The sequence below is a fragment of the Rhinoderma darwinii genome, chromosome 4, assembly GCF_050947455.1.
Source record: "Rhinoderma darwinii isolate aRhiDar2 chromosome 4, aRhiDar2.hap1, whole genome shotgun sequence".
In the NCBI taxonomy this organism is placed as follows: Eukaryota; Metazoa; Chordata; class Amphibia; order Anura; family Rhinodermatidae; genus Rhinoderma; species Rhinoderma darwinii.
This window is the reverse complement of record NC_134690.1, coordinates 375,040,726-375,062,274: the sequence shown is the minus strand read 5'-3', so window position 1 is coordinate 375,062,274 and position 21,549 is coordinate 375,040,726. Positions and strand designations below refer to the sequence as shown.

The window sequence follows — 21,549 nt, the reverse complement described above, 5'->3', positions numbered from 1 at the left end:
TCACACTCTTTAATGTAGAAGGGGTAAAATCTGCACCAAAATCCACAGATAACGTGTGTGTGTACGTGTGTGTGTACGTGTGTGTGTACGTGTGTGTGTACGTGTGTGTGTACGTGTGTGTGTACGTGTGTGTGTACGTGTGTGTGTACGTGTGTGTGTGTACGTGTGTGTGTGTACGTGTGTGTGTGTACGTGTGTGTGTGTACGTGTGTGTGTGTACGTGTGTGTGTGTACGTGTGTGTGTGTACGTGTGTGTACGTGTGTGTGTGTGTACGTGTACGTGTGTGTACGTGTACGTGTGTGTACGTGTACGTGTGTGTACGTGTACGTGTGTGTACGTGTACGTGTGTGTGTGTACGTGTGTGTGTGTGTGTACGTGTGTGTGTGTGTGTACGTGTGTGTGTGTGTGTACGTGTGTACGTGTGTACGTGTGTGTGTGTGTACGTGTGTGTGTGTACGTGTGTGTGTGTACGTGTGTGCGCACGCGTGTGTGTGTACGTGTGTGCGCGCGCGCGTGTGTGTGTGTGTGTGTGTGTGTGTGCGCGCGCGTGCGTGCGCGCGTGTGTGTGCGCGCGTGTGTGTGTGTGTGTCCCCTAAACAGTGGAACCGACCTGGTGAAAACCCTTGCAATAACCGGTAGAGCTACATTTGACATGAAAGTTTCACACGTTTGACACAAGGGTTATCAAAACAGAACACTGTATATAACGCCATGTAACAATTTTATTAAATTAAGTGCCGACATATAAAGGTTTCCTGCCAGTTTAGGTCGGCAGACATGCGACTGTTTACTTCATCAAAAAAACAGTAGGTGCAAAGTTTATCGGGTGTTTACCTGGAAAATACAAAATATTTCAGATATTAGTCATAATCATTAGAAACTGTGAAACATACAAAAATCTTTCCAAACAAAACATTATGCGCCACCATAATGGTTCAATGGACATTTATATGGAACTCAACGATGGTTGATGGGGCGAGAAAGTGCTAGTGGAAGAGATGCATTTGCTGAGTAACCCTAAGGCCTCATGCACACGACATTAGCCGTGCGCACCGCCCATGATTACAACACGGACGGCCCCAGAGGGTCATCCGCGGGACGTCTGCAATTCACGGACCGTGCACACATTGATTTCATTAATGCACGGACAGTGGGAGCCACAGTTGTGTGCATGAGCCCATAGAAATGAATGGGTCAGCAATTCATCCGCATTGTGGTCGTGTGCATGAGGCCTAAGAAATATACAAAGTTAAAGGGAATCTGTCAGCAGTATTGGGCACTCAAAACTGAAAAGGAGTTAAAATACCTGTGAAATCCATGTATGCCACGATTGCAAGTACCACACATTAATATGAGTGACGGCTCTAGCTGTCTCCGGATTGGACATTAGAGCCGTCACTCAGTGGGAATGAACTGAGCAGCGTTCAGTGCAGAGCCCGCAGCACTGAACATGAAGATGCTGCCCCTATGGCACGTGCAATCGCGGCATAGGGCACTAAAACATGGTTAAAGTCCCATGAACGACAACTTTAACTCCTCTCCATGCCTCGTATGTAGCACTGTCAGCTTTGAGGATTTAAAACCGTTGACAGATACTCTTCAATGAAACTGCCCAGGATTATCAGAAGGGTCAGCTGTTTTTCTACCCGGAAACCACACCACTATTCTACTGTGTGTCTGATATTGCTGTACATCCCCATTAAACTGAAGTCTAATCCTGGTCAACTCTTTTACACCTCGCTTCTGCCCGGTCCACGTCTACAAAACTGGGACAAGGTTACCAAAACCATAAATAAAGCGCAAACGCAAGAGTAGATGATCCAACACTACAAGTTTCTACTGGACGTTACATGGTCAGTCATAAGCGTAAAAGGACGAGTTACATAAAACACAATAAGCCTCGTTGTATGGATCCACAATATGGTGAATCTATCCATCTATAGTAGCTGCTGTTTCGGGGGGGGGCGCAAACACACGTTTCTTCCAGTTGCACTTCCTTATACAGGGAAATTACAATAGGGCACCGCTAGGATTTCTTGGGGTCTTGGGTTACATTAGGACAGTAAACAAAGTTAAATGTAAGAACATGTGACCAATATTGTGGCTGTTGGCAAATTCCTGGAGTGTATCAGAATATTATTATGTAAGTTATATGGAGTTTAATACTAACCACATCATCGATCTTCAGGATACTACGAACGGTTTCTGTAGCTAGAGTCAGGGAGCTGATCGACACCAAGAGAGGTTGAACAACGAGTTCCTCCAAAATGTTAGAAATTCCTCCCTATAAAAAAAACCCAAAATAAAGCATTTAAAGAGTATAATAGAACGTCACCAATATCTAAATAACGGAGGGAGGTAGAAAAAAAAAAAATGTAAAGTGCCCCAGAGTTTGTGCAGCCTTCCCCATTACATGCTGCACATGTATGGGGAGGTGAAAAGTTCTCTTTGATGGAATTTTCATTAAACAAATTAGATCAATTTTCTAAGCTCTAAAACGCAGAACATACCTTTCGCACATTTATGCCGGCCGTCTTCTCACCCTGTGCATGTCTATTTCTCAGCTCCGTTACAGTGGATATTGGGTTAAGTCCTGCATTCTCTGCCAGTGTGGATGGGATGACCTCCAAGGCATCTGCAAAGGCTCTCAGACAGTAGGATTCCATGCCACTGAGGGTTCGTGAATACTCATTCAAACGTAGGGATAATTCAATCTCAGGAGCACCTCCTCCAGCAATCAGAGCTCTAGAAAAAGAATAAGGACCCACATTGTCAATCTACTAAATACCCAACCGTAATCAAAGCACTGAAAGGCTATGAAAACTTTTGAAAGCAACGTTTGTTTTTGTTTTTTTAAATAAATTAACTGATTATTTCATTGAACAAGTTTTGAATTGGGTTTTATTCGTGAACTTAAAGAGCAATAGACAACGGGTAGATCCAGCGGGTCAGAGACATGCAAGACCAGCGTGTACCAAAGCAGTCAGTCCGGCTCACCTTACGGATTCGGCTTTGACCACAAGATACGGCTTCTATGTATACAATACAGGATACATAGCTGTAGCTCAAAAAGTAAACGTAAAAAGGTATCTTCTAAGTAATCTCTGTACCATTAGTATTCAGTTTTGTTTTCCTGCACTATATGCTAATGAGCACATCTTCATTCCTCAAGCCTTTCTGGGTAAGCCCTGCCTCTTAACTCCTTATTGACCGCTTACTTTGGATTAACATTCGGGGTGGGCCAGTTTTGAGCAGTGGGCAGGCATAAGAAGAGGAATGAACGACACTGCCGGATTATTACCATAAAAGGCGCAAAATGTTTGCAGACCGTTATTCACGGTCAGAGAAAGAGTTTAGGAGAGGGGATAACATCAATGGACTTTTAACAGCAGCGGCCGGCGAGAGGTGAGCAGAGTTCAATAGGTGAAATACTGGTGACAGGTTCGCTTTAAGGGGCTGTCGGGAACAACCCCTGTCCATGTGCCCTATTATAGCATATAGATAAGAGGGCAACACAGTTATCTCAGACAAAGCCACAATAAAATATCACTTCAGGGGGGCTTGGAGTCATAGTCCATTTACCCTAAATCAAAATCTGTGGTTGCCCGAATCTTCTCCTGGCAATAACATCTGTTGGCGAGTTTCAGAAGCCGAAACCGATGTCATCTAATTGAAGGACAGATACATTCTGAAAGGGGTTGTCTAGTTGTGACAAACCTTTTAAAATGTATGCATCCTATGTGGAACATAAGACAGTAGCAAGGACTCTCAGAGTAAATCTTGGTGCATCTATGTGGATTCTATATGGCCTACATACAATGGATCCAGTGCTAATACTGTGTAGGCCTAATGGGTCTAGCCCAACAGCTAGATTTATATTGCAATAGTTGTCTCCCAATACGGTTGTATGCACATCCCTAACCCAACATTATAAGGGAGTTGTACTAGTCTTAGCGCTCATACATATGACCCTATTACAGCTCAGAACCAGTTTAAACTTGTAGAGCGCCATTGGGGTGTGTTCACACGATTAACAAAATACGTCTGAAAATACGGAGCTGTTTTCAAGGGAAAACAGCTCCTGATTTTCAGACGTTTTTTGAGCAACTCGCGTTTTTCGCGGCCGTTTTTTGGAGCGGTTTTCAATAGAGTCTGAGAAAACTGCTCCAAAAACATCCCAAGAAGTGTCCTGCACTTCTTTTGACGAGCAGTCATTTTACACGCAGTCTTTTGACAGCGACGCGTAAAATGACAGCTCGTCTGCACAGAACATCGTAAAGCCCATTGCAAGCAATGGGCAGATGTTTGCCGACGTATTGGAGCCGTCTTTTCAGGCGTAAAACGCCTCCATTACGTCTGAAAAGAGGTCGTGTGCACATATCCTTACACAGAGGTTTCCCTATCATCGTGTGCCACTTCTTGTTGTGGAGAATAGAAACCATAGAATGCTTCTTTTATTATCAAAAATTCGTCTCATCTGAATCGGATTGGTTATTATCACTTTAATTAAAGTCTGATGCATAAAGCAAAACCAAAAAAAAATAAATAAATCTTACCTTTTCTTAACCAAGCAGCGAATTACACAAAGTGCATCATGAATTGAGCGCTCAGCCTCTTCAATCACAAGCTTATTGGACCCACGGACGACAATACTAACAGTTTTACCAGGATTGGCACACCCGGTTATCTACACGAGAAAAGGAACAATTAACAACTGTATCGCACTATGGAAGGTAGAAAAGAAAATAATATTACATTTACCTTTAAAAGTTTCCCAGAGCCATTAAGACTAACTTCTTCAGCAAGCTCAGCTGATGCCAACATGTCCGCTGTGAATTGGTCAATGTGTGCCACTGGCTTGGTTCCAATTGTCTTCAGAAAAAAATAAAAATAAAAGTAAAATTAGTCTATGGGTCGTCCTACACAGTCCGACAAGGGCCATGTAAACGAGCGCCGATCAAGGAGACAGCTCCTTGATTGGTGCTCCGCTGCTCCTTTCACAAGGAGCTATGTATGGGGACAAGCGCTCATTACTCAGAGCTGTATGAGGATGAACTATCATGTCGGCAGCGAGTCTCCCTGTTTACACAGGGAGATGCGCTGCCGACAACGATAATATATTTTAGGCTGCATAAACTATACAATCAGTCGATGAACAAGTGTTTGCTAATTCAGCGGCTGATGGTTGCCCTGTTTACACAGGGGAATGACCAGGAATGAGCGTTTTGTCAACGCTTGTTTTCCAGATAATTGGCCGGTGTAAAAGGGCCCTTAGATATAAACATAAGAGTCAATAATGTATAATATTCATAGACCGATGCCAAGTCACTACTGAGGATACTGACCTTACAGATGAACTCAATTTCTTCGCGCTCTATGTCCTTAACTACCATGATTTTCATTTTATTCAGGAAGTGTAAGGCAAGATCACTGACAGCATCCCTAAAAAGACCAACAAGGAAATAGCATCAGAAGGATTATAGAATATAGTTAGGATTAGAAACTATGAAAACAGTTACTTTGTTGGTTGCTCTGCATGCTCAAGATTTGGCCGAAATAGTGCTTTACAAAAAAATAAAATAATATTTCCCTCTCTAGAAGCCATGCCTTTCCCAATACAAGACAATATCTTGTTCGGTTTGAATACAGTAAACTGGCATTACATGTTTATTTATAGAGGGAGTCAGACTGACCCGCTCTATATCACAAGGGTAGCCGGCTAACTGCCTTTTGAGAGCCATGTCTAAACAAGGAAGCATGTGCCATAGCAAATTTTTCAGATTTATACCCCACCCAAATCCCACTCCTTTTCTGGCCACACTTGCAAAAAAAAAATGCCCTTTTTATAACCTCGAGACAGTCTTAAGCGCAGACGTAGCAAAACAAAAGACCAATTTATTTGTTCGATATAATAGTGTTCCCAGCAGACTGTCCTGACAACATGGCCATATTGTACCTACACAAAGTTACCCCTTATCAGCAAAACGTGTAGGCAGACGTGACAGCAAAAAACTGTGCCTGTCTGCACTGAATTACACTATGCCAGTCAAATACCATGGTCGATAGGGCTAACCCTGTAGTGGTCTACACCGAATGGTTGATCTTCGTTTAGTACCAGCATCAACTGACACATTGCCCAAAATGTTTGATATACCTCAAAATTGACTTCTGTATAAGCAGCACATTGCAGCCAGCCTTCTTAATCTGTTTCACAAGGTTGAGGATGTAGGTTCTTTCTTCTCTTAAAACTCTGTCCATCTGTGCATAATCTGACACCACTATTTGATTATCCATCTGAAATTAAAGATATGTAACTTGCTGTTTAGTCAACTGAACATTCGTTCCATAAGACAATACATAACTCCCAAAATAAAACTTGTGCAAACAGTAGACTGACCAAGAAAGTCAAATAAACTGGATTCAGATAAGCAAGGTTTACATTTGCAGTCGTTTGCACTGTATGGATTAACGTGCGCATGCCAAATGTCTAGCTTCGCCTAGAGAGCTGTAATACATATAATCCTAGATACTCACATCCGTTTTCGGAGCAGATAAACAGAACTGAATTAGACCAATCTTTGCTTTTTCTACTCTGGTTACTCCAGTGTTTGACACTTTCTGTGTAAGCACAAGACCATCAACCAGTTCACAGTCATCAATGGTTCCACTAGGAATAAGAAAAGACAATATATGTTACTCCATTAGGCAAGCCCCATTAGTAAATCTTCTAGTGTAAAAAACACTATACATTTTAACATCAAAACGGATATGTAAACCAATTTAATTTGAAAACCATTAAACATTGCTGGTTGTATAATAAAAGTGTTTTCCGATCTTTAAATGGGGTGTAAATAGTTTAAACGCAGTAGTATTTATCACTTACTAATGTGCTGTCTGTAGCTGAAATGCCTCTGTAAACCAAGCCCGCATGCAGTCACACGACCAAGCTCTTGGTGTATATCTCCTGCTTGTGTGACGTCCCATACTCTGAACACATGGTTATCTCCCCCTCCTTGAACTATGACACATCATGTCCCTGACCTCTTCTCTCCCTGCCATCTCCTCTGTGCTGTACATGTCACAGCCAGGTGAAGTTTATTGTTTTAGAAACACTGCTCCCTCTCTCTGGAAGGGGCATGTTTTACATGCTGGCCATGGAATGTCCAAGAAGCAGAAGTGTCTCAATAGTAAAGTATGTGTTCTCTTTGAAGGCTGAGTAAATACAGCACTACATTACACCTTGTAATAGAGGGACATGGACGAAGCTTTAAAAAAAGGAGGTAATGTCTGTGAGGGGGAGAGGAATCATGGAAACTGTAGTCTTTAAGGACAAGTTCACATCACGTTAAATCGCCAACATTTGACGTATACTACCGAAAAAGCTCCCGACTTATACATTAAATGTAGGCTATGACGGATGCTTTAACAGTGGCCTCCATCATCCTAGACTAATGGTATCCGTTAAAACAAAACAGATACGCCATGAACTTGGGTCGTTCGAGTTAATGACGTATCTGTTAAACCGATACCATTATAGTCTATAGGTGACAATGTCATTAATAGGAATCAGTTTAACATTTGTCACCCATAGACTATAAAAGGTATCTGTTTAAAGTATGCATCATGAAAAGCTATTAAAAAGCCCATGGCATATACGTTAAACGGGTTACAAGTCACCCATAGGCTGCCATGTTAAAAAGTATATTGTGCATCATATGGAATTGCATAGTCTACTATGCTATTCCATAAAAATAAAAAAAAGATGCATGTGACCGCTTCATCCAATCATTGGGCTCAGCAGGGCTCTATGGTGACAAAACTTATTTCTGGCAGAATGACAGAAATACAACATATAGCAGGTGAACTCTGATTGGCTGCAGTTGTCACATGCTACGTGTACGTAAACTGCCACCAGGAGCGCCGCCGGAGGCTCAGCGCTGGATTGCCAGGGGCAAGGATAGGTAAAATAGCTTTATTGATTTATTTCATTTGCAACCCCTACTAAAAAAATATTCACATCCTGGATAAACCCTTTAAATTCTAATCTAGAACTGCAAATAATTTATGAAATATGCAGTAGGATTTTAGCATAATAGAGCGATACTATGAGAGTACATTACTTAAAAGAAAATTTCTCACCCAAGTTTCTTGACTATTTTGATGTCACGAAGATCGACACTGGTTGCCGTCAATGGATCAATCACCTTCATTACAGCATCCACACTCATTGGTGCAAGCAAGCTGGAATACTGGGAGACCACCTTAAAGAAATAAAAAAGATGTAGCTATGAAAAACAAAATTCTACTTAAACCTGTTAACATGAGAAGATTATTGAACACCTCCAGCATCTATATTTTGTGCCAGCACAAATCTAATCATGAGAAAGGCTGGGCAAGTGGATTAATGATGAGCAGAGGCCAGAAGGTATAACCAATACAGCACATCTGTCTAATCCTTAGTATGTTAAAGGGGTTGTGCAGTTTAGAAAACCCAGGGGGAACTCAGAGTCGTCACCGTGTAGTTCTGGGCGACCGGTCTTAAAAATAAAACCTATTTATTTTAAACTTATGGGCGATTTAAATTTTAATTTTTTGCTAAAAAAAAAAAAAAAAAAGTAAAAAAAAGTTCAGTGAGCTGGTGCCAGGGGTAGGATATATTTGATGCAGACTCTCACCACCCAGTGATGATTAACTATAGTGAAGAAACTACCATCATAGCTGGTGACGGAGGGAATTCATCAGACTCCTTCTCTCGGCCACCGAACTGTGCAGCCACATATCACCCCGGAACCCGAAGCAGCCACAGTAAGTGAAAATAGGGCACTATTTTATAGGTGACAGATTTGCTTTTGGGAAGTGCTATACATGCTGCATTTACGTAAAAGGATGGGGTTCAAAAAAGCAACACATAATTCAGCTATGTATACATGATGTGGTATATACACGAGTACACATGTATATTGTGTATTTCTAGTTTGCTATGCATATATAATGGGGTGTAGATACATAGAGATACGTACGTGTATATTCTACATGGTGCATTGCAAGTATACCATGTATAAACGATGTGGTGCATATATAATCGTTTATCCGAGAACCTTCCTTCTCCTGGTGCGGAACAGTCAGAGAACCGTAAAATACACATAATGGCCACTAGACTATTTATGAGGAATTCGGGTCCTAATGTAAAAGTTTCCTGCTGCACGTGTAATATCACAGACGTTCGGAGGGTTCACAAGTTAGAAAAATACAAGGAACCCGAGGAGGACAGCCAGCCTCATATAGAAGAGCTGGGCACTAGGTGGAGGTCCCTATACTTGCCTACCAGATGCCAGAGTGGTCCAGTGGGCATTCTACATCAGAGCTCCAAGATCTGTCAGCACTGAAGGATGAGTGCAGCATTTCCCCTTCGTTCTGCTCTGGCGCCCTCCCACAGCTGCTCCTGTAGTGTGTGTTGCCCGCCTCACTGATGCGCTTTCCACCGCCAGTGTTACTCAGCACTCCAGTGTCAAGTATCGGTAGAGCTGCCATCCAACCTACTACTCTTTAGCCTTAGGCGGATGGTACCATCCACACTCGCCATTTGGGCTCCTCAGGTTTTTGTGTTAGGGAAATTCAACATTTACTGCCATATTTCCCCCCCCAGACTGCAACCGACCTCTGTGGGTTGCAGCGGGGGGACACTTTGCGATTAGCCTATGGTCAATGGTGTCGTCGAATAAGAAGGGATTGTCAGAAGCAGACTACCCCTTTAATACGTGAAAACACATAGAATGCTTTAGCAGATAAATTAAACATATGCAGATACCTTTGAGTTTAGTGATGTTGTTGCGCTGTTCAGTAACGTTTCTTGGTCACTTAACTCCACAGGTTGCGCCATACTGTTTAGAATTTCAACCCCTCTATCTACAGCCAGCTGGAATGACTCAGAAATAGTGGTGGGGTGTATACCTGTATGAAAGGAAAGAAAATGACATTCACAATGCTTAAAATGAAAGCATACACAAAACCTTTCAAATGACTTTTCAGAATAAGCGGTCATGCGGGTACATGAACAAGAACGCCATTTCTGGCCATTATATGACTTGTATTCTGCATTATTTCGCAGTTTTTCCCTCTGCAGGGTCTCGCTCTGATTCGCAGTTGTCTCGGAGCTAGTGCTAACTGCTATCATGTCTTCAATACACTGCACACATAGAAGAGGAGAATCCTGCTCTCCTATCGTAATGAGCAGTCTAGGTGAGAATCCAGCACTGGGGTGACAAATCTTACCAGGATGTCTGTGTCTCTCTCTGCTTCTTCCCCCTCCCCATAGACTCCTGTTCACCACTCCCTGCTCCACAGATTTGTATTTGAAGACAAGTGGGACACCCCCCCCCCCCACCTTCTGCAGTCAATTCTGCTCTGTAACCAGGGACGGACAATGCTTGACAACAGGAGGTGGACAGCAGATTACAGGAAGGGAGACACCTAATGGCAATAACTTCACAGAATTTAATTTGCATGGCTAAAACTGAAGTAAATTACAAAGTCATTCTATATCAGGTATACTAATAGATTAGCATGAGTAGTTTGAAAAGTTAATGTTCATTTAAAGGAGCACTCCACTTTATTTTTTTTATTGCGCCCTCCATTTGTACATTGGTGTTTCAGTGGGGTGCTTTGAGCAAAAATACGTCTTTTTTGGGTCCAGCGCCGCTCAAGTGATCTTCCCTCTGACATGTCTGGAGTCGCTGTGCTTTTGAAAAAAACTGGAACTCAGGCTCTCAATGTATTCCTATGGGAGCCAGAACAAGGCTCCATAGGAATGAATTGAGAGCCTTACTTCCGGTTTTCTGAAAAGCAGCAATTCAGAGGGAAGGTCACGTGAGCGGCGCTGGACCCCGAAAAAAACAGGATGCGCGGATCGGTAAGTATTTCTACACACAGCACCCCACTGAAATACCAATGTACAAATGGAGGGTGCAATAAAAATAAAAAAATGGAGTGCTCCTTTAACCAGTTCAGGACCAGACACAGTTTAGACCTTTTTAGCACGTGATAGTTTAATAGCTATAACTTCTTTATTTGTTGGGCGAACGACGTGATTTTTGCGATTTTTTTTCCGTAGACAATGCAGGTTTCTTTTTTTTTTTAATCGTTTTTATACACATCCTTTTTGCCATTTTTGACTTTTTAGGCTTAAAGTTAGAAAATGATAGTAAAAAAAATAAGCTTTTTTACGTTTCAGCTATTATTATTTTTTTAGTAATAACAGTTTTACCCTAAAATAGACCTTTTATTTGTGATCGTCATTGTCTACCGTAAATTGTAATATATTACATGTCTATATTAGGGTAATTCGGTCAGCGCTATCGTTACAACAATGATTGGGGTGGGTGGGGGGGGGGGAACGTTTTTTATTTGGGGTGGGTATTTTATGTGTATTTATTATGAATTTTTTTGCACTTTACTTTTATTTTTTTATTACTATGGTCTGTCCCTCAAAAGGTCAAAAAAGACCTTTGGGGAAATTTAGATTTTTTTTTTTCTTTTTACACCATGTTTTTCCACTAACTGGAGCTGCACAGCTGTCCCAGTTACAGGGGAAATCAGCCCTCTCATAGTGACGATTGTCACTAATAGGTCTGTGCTGGGTCTAGGAAGACCCAGCAGCAGTCTGTCAGTAACGGCACCCGCCGATCATGTGACCAGTCACATGAACACCGGGAGCAATATAGAGACAGCGGCGCGGCCGCTGCCTCTATTCCTATACACAGCGTTCATTGAGCGCTGTGTACAAGTGATCAGAGAAGACAGAAGCAGCGAAAGCTGCCTCTATCCTCTCCTCAGGGTCCCCGGCAGTCACTGACAGCCGGAGACCCGACATTCAGCTGCCTGATCGCTCGAGCCGTAAGAAAAGTCTATGGCGCGGGTTTTAAAGGACCCCGATCTCTGGCCGTAAAAATACAGCCAGCGGTCGGGAACCAGTTAAAGGGGTTGGCCACTATATCTGGACTTATTTCTAATGTGTGGCAGGCAGGAAAATATTACCCTTACTCATATTCCTCCATTACCAGTTCTGCTGTTTTTTCATCCTACTGTTAGCCACGACCGCTGGTGAAGATACATTTTTCTCCTCTCTGCTCTCGTCCGTCCCAGCGGGTGACATGGAGGAGCATGTGACCAGTCTCTCGACCATGCCTGGACTTCCTGGTCTCCATCTGTTCATGCGCTGGTTTCCTACATTCATCTCCATCCTCATCATCTCACTCCCAGTTTTTTTTGTCTCTCTTTACATCAGCTTCACCCATTTTCATCTCCCTCCTTACATCAAATCTCGCAAGTATTATCGCCTGCTCAAATAACCTCCCCCCAGTATCACATCTCCCCCCCCTTCTTCACATCCCCACTGCCCACTATAAGAAGCAGCTATCGTATCCAGGTCGTCGGCATGATCTCCTCTCTACACTGCAGCCTAATACTGTACTACTTGTAGCAGGAGGTGTGGGCGGCTCCTGTGCTGTGTAACAGGTCAGTGTCTTCTCTCCCTGGTTACACAGCACAGTCTGCTGCTACAAGTAGTACATTACTATACTCCGTGCAGAGAGGAGATCGTGGGGATCTGCGGAAGACAGAGGATTTCTATAGGGAAGTGATACCAAACATGGATGACACTGGGGGGAAATACTGAAGGAGAAGAGAAAGAATACCGAGGGAGATAATATTAGGAGGGAGGGGATGATATGATACTGTGGGAAGGGAGAGGATGCTGGGGAGCAGGGAGATGTTGCTAGATTATATAATGCTAATTAGTTTGAAAAAAATTATATTAATATTATTTTATTTATAGATCGGGCCAGGTGAATCTTACAATTTTTTTTATATACTTTCTCGGATTCAGTGAGGCACACTTTATACAGCTGTGTAGAGCCGCTGGCTGTGGTGCTGCACTCACAATGGGAAGACAGGCAGGGATGCATGCTGGGATTTTTAGTTTCACCTTTCGGATGTCCCTCCCACACAAGCCTGCAGGAGAGAGCAGTACTTCGGGAGCACGGTAAGATGGAGGTTTTAAAAATTATCTATACATACTTCATTTTGCCTAATACCAGTTCTTTTTGGTTCTGTTTATTGTCTGAGGCACTTTGGATGTTTTATACTGATGGTGGCCAACCCCTTTAAGTTGCATTCAATAGCCTTAACCAAATCCATAAATTTATGGCCTGTTGATCTAAAATGTAATACTACACATTCAGATAGATCAGTCTTGTACTTTGTCTGACGACACGCGCCCTCGCCAGTTCGGCAGACAATCCAAGACTGATCTCTCACAAGAGCTGAAGAGATGAGGGAGCGCTCTCCTCCCCAGCTCTTACACTGTCTATAGCAGTGACAGCGCCCCCTTGCCTGTTCGGGTGGAAAGACTGCAATCGCACACTCTCATGCTGTGGCACTGCCCATATCTGATTGGACAGTGTCACAGCCATAGTACCCCGCCCCCCTACCAGTACACGCCCCGTTGACTGTTCAGGGGGTTATTTAAATATCGGGTGCCAAATATAACGGCACCAATATCTAAATAACGGCGGTAGGTAGAATTTTTTTTTTTTTTTAAAGTGCCCCACGGTTTGTGCAGCCCTACCCATACATGCTGCACTCAGCTGCACATGTATGGGGACATGAAAGGTTCTCTTTAAGGAGCCCAGAGAAGCAGTGATCTACAATAAGAATGTGAATTCTACCTTTTTGCAGGAGCTTAGCACAGGCATCTAGAAGCGCACCAGCAATGACCACCACAGATGTCGTGCCATCTCCAGCTTCAATATCTTGTGCCTTGGATAATTCAACCAACTGGAAAAAAAACAAAAAAAAACAAAAAAAAACAAAAAAAACATCAAAATCAGGCTTAAATCAATTAGGATGGATCCATCATCCAGCACAAGTATCACTAAGAATACACTGGTTGGCATCAGCTGACAATTTCAGACTATGTTGGAGAATTCTATAGTTATACACAATTCATACTATTAGTACTAGAGGATAGATCTCATTTTAACCTAGCCTCAAAAAAGTTGGAGAACTTATCACTAGGACAGGAACTTATAGAAAGCACAATTGTGTCTACAAGGGGAATCCCCGCCTCCTCTTCGCCATCCTCTGAACACAGCAGAGAGGGTTCACTCGGCTTTCCAGCTCATTTCTGAGACTGGTAGATGCGACAAAGCAGGAAGAAATAATTCGCCTTATGTAGAAAGTTTTCTTTGCTCAACACAAACACAGCATTCAGTGAATGGGACTGAGCTGCAGTACCAGGCACAGCCACTGCCAAATGTACGGCGCTGTGCTTGGTACGAAAGGAAGAGGCTGCAGTTCCCTCAATCAGCTGATCGGTGGGGGAGCTGGGAGTTGGACCCCCACTGATCTGATATTGATGACCTGCCCTAAGGATAGGACATTAATATCAACGTCACAGAAAAACCTCTTAACCCTATCAGGATGAGGACTCCCAAGAGCCATAACACTTTTATTTTTCCATTATTAGAGTGGTGTGAGGGCTTATCTTTTGCGGGAGGAGTTGTAGTTTCTAGTGGTAGCATTTAAAGTACCATATCATGTACTGGGAAACTAAACCCAAAAAGCAATGAAATGTTTTTTCCAATTTCAGTTTTTAGGTCTTTTACCATGCAGTAAAAACGACAACTCAGCTTTACTCTGTGGCTCAGGTTCACTGAAGTGACAACTGAGTAAAATATACCTTTTATTAGTAACTCGTTTTAAAAACAGGGGTAACACACCACTGTGAAATAAGCCCCACCGTGAAAATTAAAAAATGTATTAAACAAGAAACACTGAGTCATTGTGATAAGTATATCTCAGTGTTTGTAACAATATTTTACTGGAACCAGCATTTATCCTGGGCACAACAATAGTACAATCCCCAAAAAGCACCAGTGTCCGTGAACAATCACCGGATCTCCTAGCGCTGGGTGTAACACAATGCTACTGTCCCCTATGCAGACATTCCATGTACAATGAACGACCCTACGCGTTTCAGATACTCATCCTCAGGGGTCCGTATCTTGGTCACTCTGGCCTCATCACCAGCGATAATAATATTCAACAGCAGATATTCTGCTGTGCGTCACGGGAAGATGCTCGTATCGATGTCAACGGCATACTTCATTGCAGGCGCTGGGTTACTATAAGCACCAAAACTCCACCCCTCGTATTTGGCGGCGCTACAAGAACTGACCAATCACAGCACCCTCTCGATTCGTGACACCTGCCCATGTGACCCCCCCGCCGTCAGCTGACAGCCAGGGGTCATCATCGACCGCATCATACCGAACGCGCAGGCGCAGTAGAAGCCAAGGACGTATCGCCCGGACTGCCAAGTTAGAGGAAGGTAAGAGCAAAACGATAATTGATTTGTAAGTATGTCTTGCGGGACAGTTACCCACCGCAAGTGGACTATCTCAAAAAGCAACTCTTTAGTTTATAAACACATATTGGGTGGACAAGATTACGGAGTCCCTCCCATTTGGAAATTCTGACAAAAGATCTCTTTATATTTTGGCTGGCCAAATCAAACAAAGTGCACTATGCAAAATAAACCACCCACCCAAAAAGGCAACCCAGGGTGAATACTGGCCGCCTAAAGAGGAATGGTATTGCATATTAAATAAAACACGTATAATTAGTCTGCTCGTTTAAACCCGCTGGTTGTATGCATGCCAGTCTATGGATCCATTGGGCTTCTTTGCGTAGAATTAAATTGTCCCAGTCACCTCCTCTTTTTGGGGGTCTAATGAGTTCAATTGCTTGAAACATGCTGCATGGCCTTGGTGTTTAGCATGTACATGCTTAGATATTGGGGTGTCCCTAGCATGGATAATATCTCCAACATGCTCCCTTATCCGGCGCCGAAATTGTCGTGCCGTTTTGCCCAAATAATTTAGGGGGCATGGGCATGTAATAAGGTAAACCACCCCCGCTGTTTTGCAATTGACAAAATCCCGAATGTTGTACTTTTCCTGTGTTGCAACACTGGTAAAGCTATTCCCTTTAAGAATGAAGTCACAGGCTTTACAACTACCACATCTAAAGGTGCCTGGTATTTGTCTATCCAGCCACGTACCCCTAGGTGTAATGGGGTCAAAACAACTGTGCATGACTCTGTCCCTAATGTTTTTCTCTCTCCGATACGTGACAGAGGGCCATTGTGTGATCTGATCTACCAAATCTGTATCAGAACTGAGAATACGCCAGTACCTTTTCAGGATCTGCATAATATCATTTTGTTTAGAATCATAGGTGCCTATGAGTCTCGTAACTTGTTCTTCTTTACGTTTTTTAGGAACCAGAAGACATTGCCTGTCTGCGTCCCTTGCTCCCTCATAGGCCTTTCTGATTACACCCTTGGGGAAACCTCTATCCTTTAATCTTGTTTTGAGTTCCTGAGCCTGACACTCAAAATCACCCATGGAGCTACAATTCCTACGTACTCTCATAAATTGGCCTTTTGGAATGCCACGTTTGAGGGGATAAGGATGACAACTATTCCATTGCAAGAAACTATTGGTTGCTGTTTCTTTCCGGTGTACCTTGGTACGAATTGTACCTTCTCCTGTTTTTATAATTTTCAAATCCAGAAAAGACAATTCTTTTTCACTGATCTCACATGTGAACCTTAGCCCTATATCATTTGTATTGAGGGCTGCTACAAAACTATGGAACTCCTCTGCTGTTGAGTTCCAAAGAAGCAGCACGTCATCAATATATCTAATCCATAGTCCAACGGACGAAGTCCATTTGGCAAATTTGTCCCCAAAGACAATTGTCTCCTCCCACCAGCCAAGAAATAAATTTGCATAGGTGGGAGCAGCAGGACTCCCCATTGCAGTGCCACATTGCTGATGAAAGATCTTGTCTTCAAAGATAAATATATTTTTTTCAAGAACAAATTGTAGTAACTGCAAAACAAATTGGTTATGGGCTGCAAACTGAGTGCCCCTTGATCCAAGGAAGTACTCGATCGCCTTACAACCCAATTTGTGAGGTATGGACGAATACAACGCCTCAACATCCAGGCTAGCCAACAGTGTGTCTTTCTCCAAAGTAATACCGTCAATTAGTTTCAGAACATCCATGGTGTCACGTACATATGATGTGAGACTCAAGACAAAGGGGCGCAACACCTGATCTACATATGTACTCACATTTTGAGTTAAATTGTTAATGCCTGAAACAATAGGTCTGCCACGTAAGGGGGGATACCATTTGTGGATTTTGGGCAGGCTATAAAAACACGCCATGATTGGAAATTGTGGGAACAGGAACCCAAACTCACTCGCACTGATCAAAGATCTGCTCTTTGCATCACTCAAAATGCCCAGCAGCTCCTTCTTGAACAGTGCTGTGGGGTTGTCCTTTAAAATGGTGTAACAGTCTGTGGCTCAATACAATTACGGTAATCCAAGATTTATATAGGTTTTTTCATATTTTACTCCTTTAAAAAACGTTTTGTTAAAAAAAAACGACTATTTTTCTGTGGATTGAGGGCTAATTTTTTGCAGGATGACCTTTAGTTTTTATCGGTATCATTTTTTGATCACTTTTTTTTTTTGTTAAGAGCCAAGTTGACCAAAAAACAGCGATTTGGGCGTTTTAAATGTTTTATTTTTGACAGCGTTCACCGTGCACGTTAAATAACGCTATATTGGAATAGTTCAGACTTTTATGGATGCAGCGATACCAATTTTGTTAACCTTTTAATTTCTGATATTACTTTAGAGGAAAAATGAGATAAAGGGTTTTTAAAAAAAATATTTACATTTTTTTTTCATTACTAATAACATTATTTCACAGTTTATAGTCCCTCTAGGGGACTTGAACCAGCGATCGTTAGTACAATACACTGCAATACTAATGCATTGCAGCATATGGTCATCTTTACAGGCTTATGATAAGCCCTGCCACAGGCAGTCCTGGGGGCCTTCATTAGGCCCCTGGGCTGTTACGACAACCATCGTCACCCTCCGATCTCGCTGTGGGGGGCCGTCCCCCTCTTTTCAACGCCTCAGATGCTGCGGTCGCGATTGACCGCAGCATTTGAGGGGTTAAACAGCCAGGAACAGCGAGATTGCTGTTCCTGGCCGTTAGTCCTGGGTGTCCGCTGTAAAACGTAGATGACACCAGCTGAGTATGGAGCGCGCTCAATACATAACCCCCCGCACTATGACGTACCAGGCACGTCATTTTGCGGGAAGGGATTAAGGAACGCCTAAAAGCAGTCATAGGATGTATTCATAATGCTGTTTTGGCAAGTATATTAGAAAGTTACAGAAACTAAACAATGAATATAATCTAATTAAAAAAAAAAAAAAAAAAAAAGTACACGGACAGACAGTATTTAGAATTACTACTAACAGTAACTTACCATCTTTGCTGCCGGGTGCAGGACTTGCATTTGCTTCAGGATTGTTGCTCCATCATTTGTAATCGTCACATCTCCTTTACCATCTTGAATCTTCATTACCCAGGGGGGGGAAATAACATATCAAGATCTAGGTAATGGGCATCAGGCAAGACTTCACCAGACACTGAGGAGCCATTCTCTTACCATTTTGTCCATGCCCTTTGGTCCAAGGCTCGTTCTAACAGCATCAGCAACAGCTACAATAATAAGAAAAATATGAGGGATCTATTCTACTGGCAGAACAGCATATAAATACACTTCTCAATGCACCGTGTGGGTATGTTACTAGTGCCATCTTATAGGTGGGCACATATTACATCCGACTATCACTAGGGCACCTATTTGATGAACTGTCAAATCTGGCAGAATTCAGGAATCGTATCATTATGTGCCAATTACTTCAATCATTCTTTTACTCATCCCATCCTTGCAGTAATGGAAACCAGCACTTCATGTACTTATACACAGCAGCCGGTCTAAACAGAGCGGCAGTGTAAAGCATGGGGAAGAGAAATCATATATGAAGCAGGCATAACTAATGCCAGTCAACCGCTTATATAAAAAAAAAAAAAAAAAAAGGGAAACGGTTGCCGACATGTGGTAACAAGTAACATATGCCATAAAGATTTGTTTGGAGAGCTCGGGGTCCCATGACCCCATTACTCTTTTAAACCTAGGAAAAAGGGGGAGGACCAGATATTTTCCAAAAAGGATATGTTGAGCGAAAGACACAGCCGAGCAGAAGGACGTTCCTACGTCTACACCATGAACGTCGTTAGTCAGAATACTATAACACTGCTATGCGTCTGCAGCTAATGATAGTTTTCTCTACATTATAGGATGGGAGTAAATGATTTCATTGCAACATTGATCGCAATCTGACAACGGGCGGCCGTTCATTCATGTTCAGCACTTGACATCAGTTACAATGCAGAATACGACAGATTTACAAGTAGAGATTATAACTGGATGCAATCTATTAGTCCTAATCTAGTATCAATCACAGTGTACGAGCAAATCTATAGCAGCCTGACCATGTATAGGGACAACGTGCAGTACTTGTGTATCACCGGCCATACGTTGCCATGCTGCACTACATAGGGAGGATCACATACTACACACATGTATGGGGGGGGGGGGGGGGGGGTCTAGCAGGGAGTATCCCTTTTCTTCTACTTCTAAATAGGGACACAGCACATTAACCTCCCTAAATTGGACATTGATCTGTCATAGCAGGGGCCACATCACACAGAATCATGCAGGACATAAATCTCAGGAATCCCCCCCGGCAGTCGAGGTATGCTGGGAATTGTAGTTTTAGATGAATTAGAGAGTCATGGGGCGCAGTCTACAGCCGCTGGGGCCTACATAACGTGTAACGGAGCGGCCTTCTCACCTTTTCCTGCGGAGATGTTGCTGAAACGGATCTGGGACGGCTTGTCCCGATCCTGGTAAGCTCCTCTCTTCTTACTCGCACCTCCACTGATTCCTCCTGGAAGCGACATGATTTTAGGAGCGGCGATATCCGGCATAATGGATGCTGCAGGTAGAGCGGTCCCGGCGGGTGTAGTACAGAGATATTTACGTCCTGGTGCGGGTCACTAAGCGGAGGATGACAACGGATTCTATGGTCTTCCTTATCAAACCCCAGCGCCCGAAGCTTCCAGAACAAAACGCCGGTTGGAGGCGTGGGCGTAGGAACGTAAGGGAGGCTTTAGTGCGTGATGACGTCAGAGGCCGCCCTGTAACGCGCCTGAATTCGTTCTTTCTGACAATAGAAAGTTGATTGGTGGATAGAAAGTGCAAGGCTGGGAGTTGTAGTTCTATAGAAGATGGTGGTTATCGTAGTAATGTACGAGATATGGTTTATGTAAGATTTATTAAAACCCTTGGTCAATTCCACCGACTCCCATTATTCCCTATGTCAGAAAAAATCAGCACAAGATACAAGTTTAACCCATTGGAGATGCAACCAATTTTTTATTTTTGCCTTTTTTTATTTTTTCCTCCCAGCGTTTCAAAAGCCATAACTTTTTGATGTTTCCGTCGATATAGCCGTATGAGGGTTTGTTTTTAGCGGGACGAGTTGTAGTTTTTAATGGCACCATTTAATGTACCACTTGATGTACTGGGAAACTGAAAAAAAAACTATTCTTTGTGGTGTGGAATGTGAAAAAACAGCAATTCCGGCATTGTTTTTGGGGTTTGTTTTTTACAGAATTCACCGTGCGGTAGAAATAATTTTTTTCTACGGGTCGATAAGATTATGGGAATACTAAATAGATTTTTTTTTTAATGTTTTACTACTTTGACTAAGTAAAATCTATTTGTTTAAAAAAAAAAGTGTTTGGGTCACCGTATTCTGATAGCCATAACTTTTTTATTTTTTGGCAATTGAGCGGTGTGAGGGCTTGTTTTTTGCCCAGCTGCGGTACCAGGCTGTCATGACAACCATGGGCAATTGCATCGTAGGGGGTTAATGGGCTGTCTGAGGGAACCACCCCATTCTTTCTAATGGCTTAGATGCTGCGCTCAGTATTGACTGCGGCATCTAAGGGTATGTTCACACAGGCTATTTTCAGCCGTTTTTCGGGCCGTAAACAGCTGAACTCCAAACATCTGCCCATTGATTTAAATCGGAAACCGTTTTTAAAAACGACTGCGTAAAAATACGTCTTGTAAAAAGAAGTGCATGTCACTTCTTGAGCCGTTTTTCATTGACTGAATAGAAAAACAGCTCCAAAAACGGCCGTCAAAAACGCAAGTTGCTTAAAAAAAACATCCGTTTTTTGTTAAGCGTTTGAACATTGCCTCAGTGGTTAAATGACCCAGTATGGCTTCGTCCAATCATTCCCTATGGTTGAGGCCAGGATCACACACCCAGTTTTTATGTGGATTTTATGGCAGTTTTTGAGCCAAACACAGGAAAGGATACAAAAGAAAGAAGATGCATCAGTATTTTATTTATACTTTTCGTTTCTTATGGATCCAATTCTAGCTTTGGCTCAAAAAACTGCAACAAAACTGTGTGTGTGTGTGATCCTGGCCTTAAATAGGCTCTGTCACCAGATTATAAGTGCCCTATATCC

At 42.7% G+C, this 21,549-nt stretch overlaps 1 protein-coding gene across 1 annotated transcript; it reads right to left on the bottom strand.

The window, feature by feature from the left end:
- Nucleotides 1–704: 704 nt before the first annotated feature.
- Nucleotides 705–20,171, bottom strand: CCT4 (chaperonin containing TCP1 subunit 4). The gene is made up of 14 exons (XM_075863158.1): nt 19,857–20,171; nt 18,605–18,657; nt 18,422–18,511; nt 13,725–13,833; nt 9,809–9,951; nt 8,140–8,261; nt 6,535–6,667; nt 6,155–6,294; nt 5,346–5,442; nt 4,762–4,872; nt 4,557–4,687; nt 2,511–2,745; nt 2,171–2,284; nt 705–834 (listed from the first exon to the last, which is right to left on the bottom strand). The coding sequence occupies exons 1-14, from the start codon at nt 19,990–19,992 to the stop codon at nt 820–822; spliced, it is 1,629 nt and encodes a 542-aa protein (XP_075719273.1). The 5' UTR covers nt 19,993–20,171; the 3' UTR covers nt 705–819.
- Between the last annotated feature and the right edge of the window lie 1,378 nt (nt 20,172–21,549).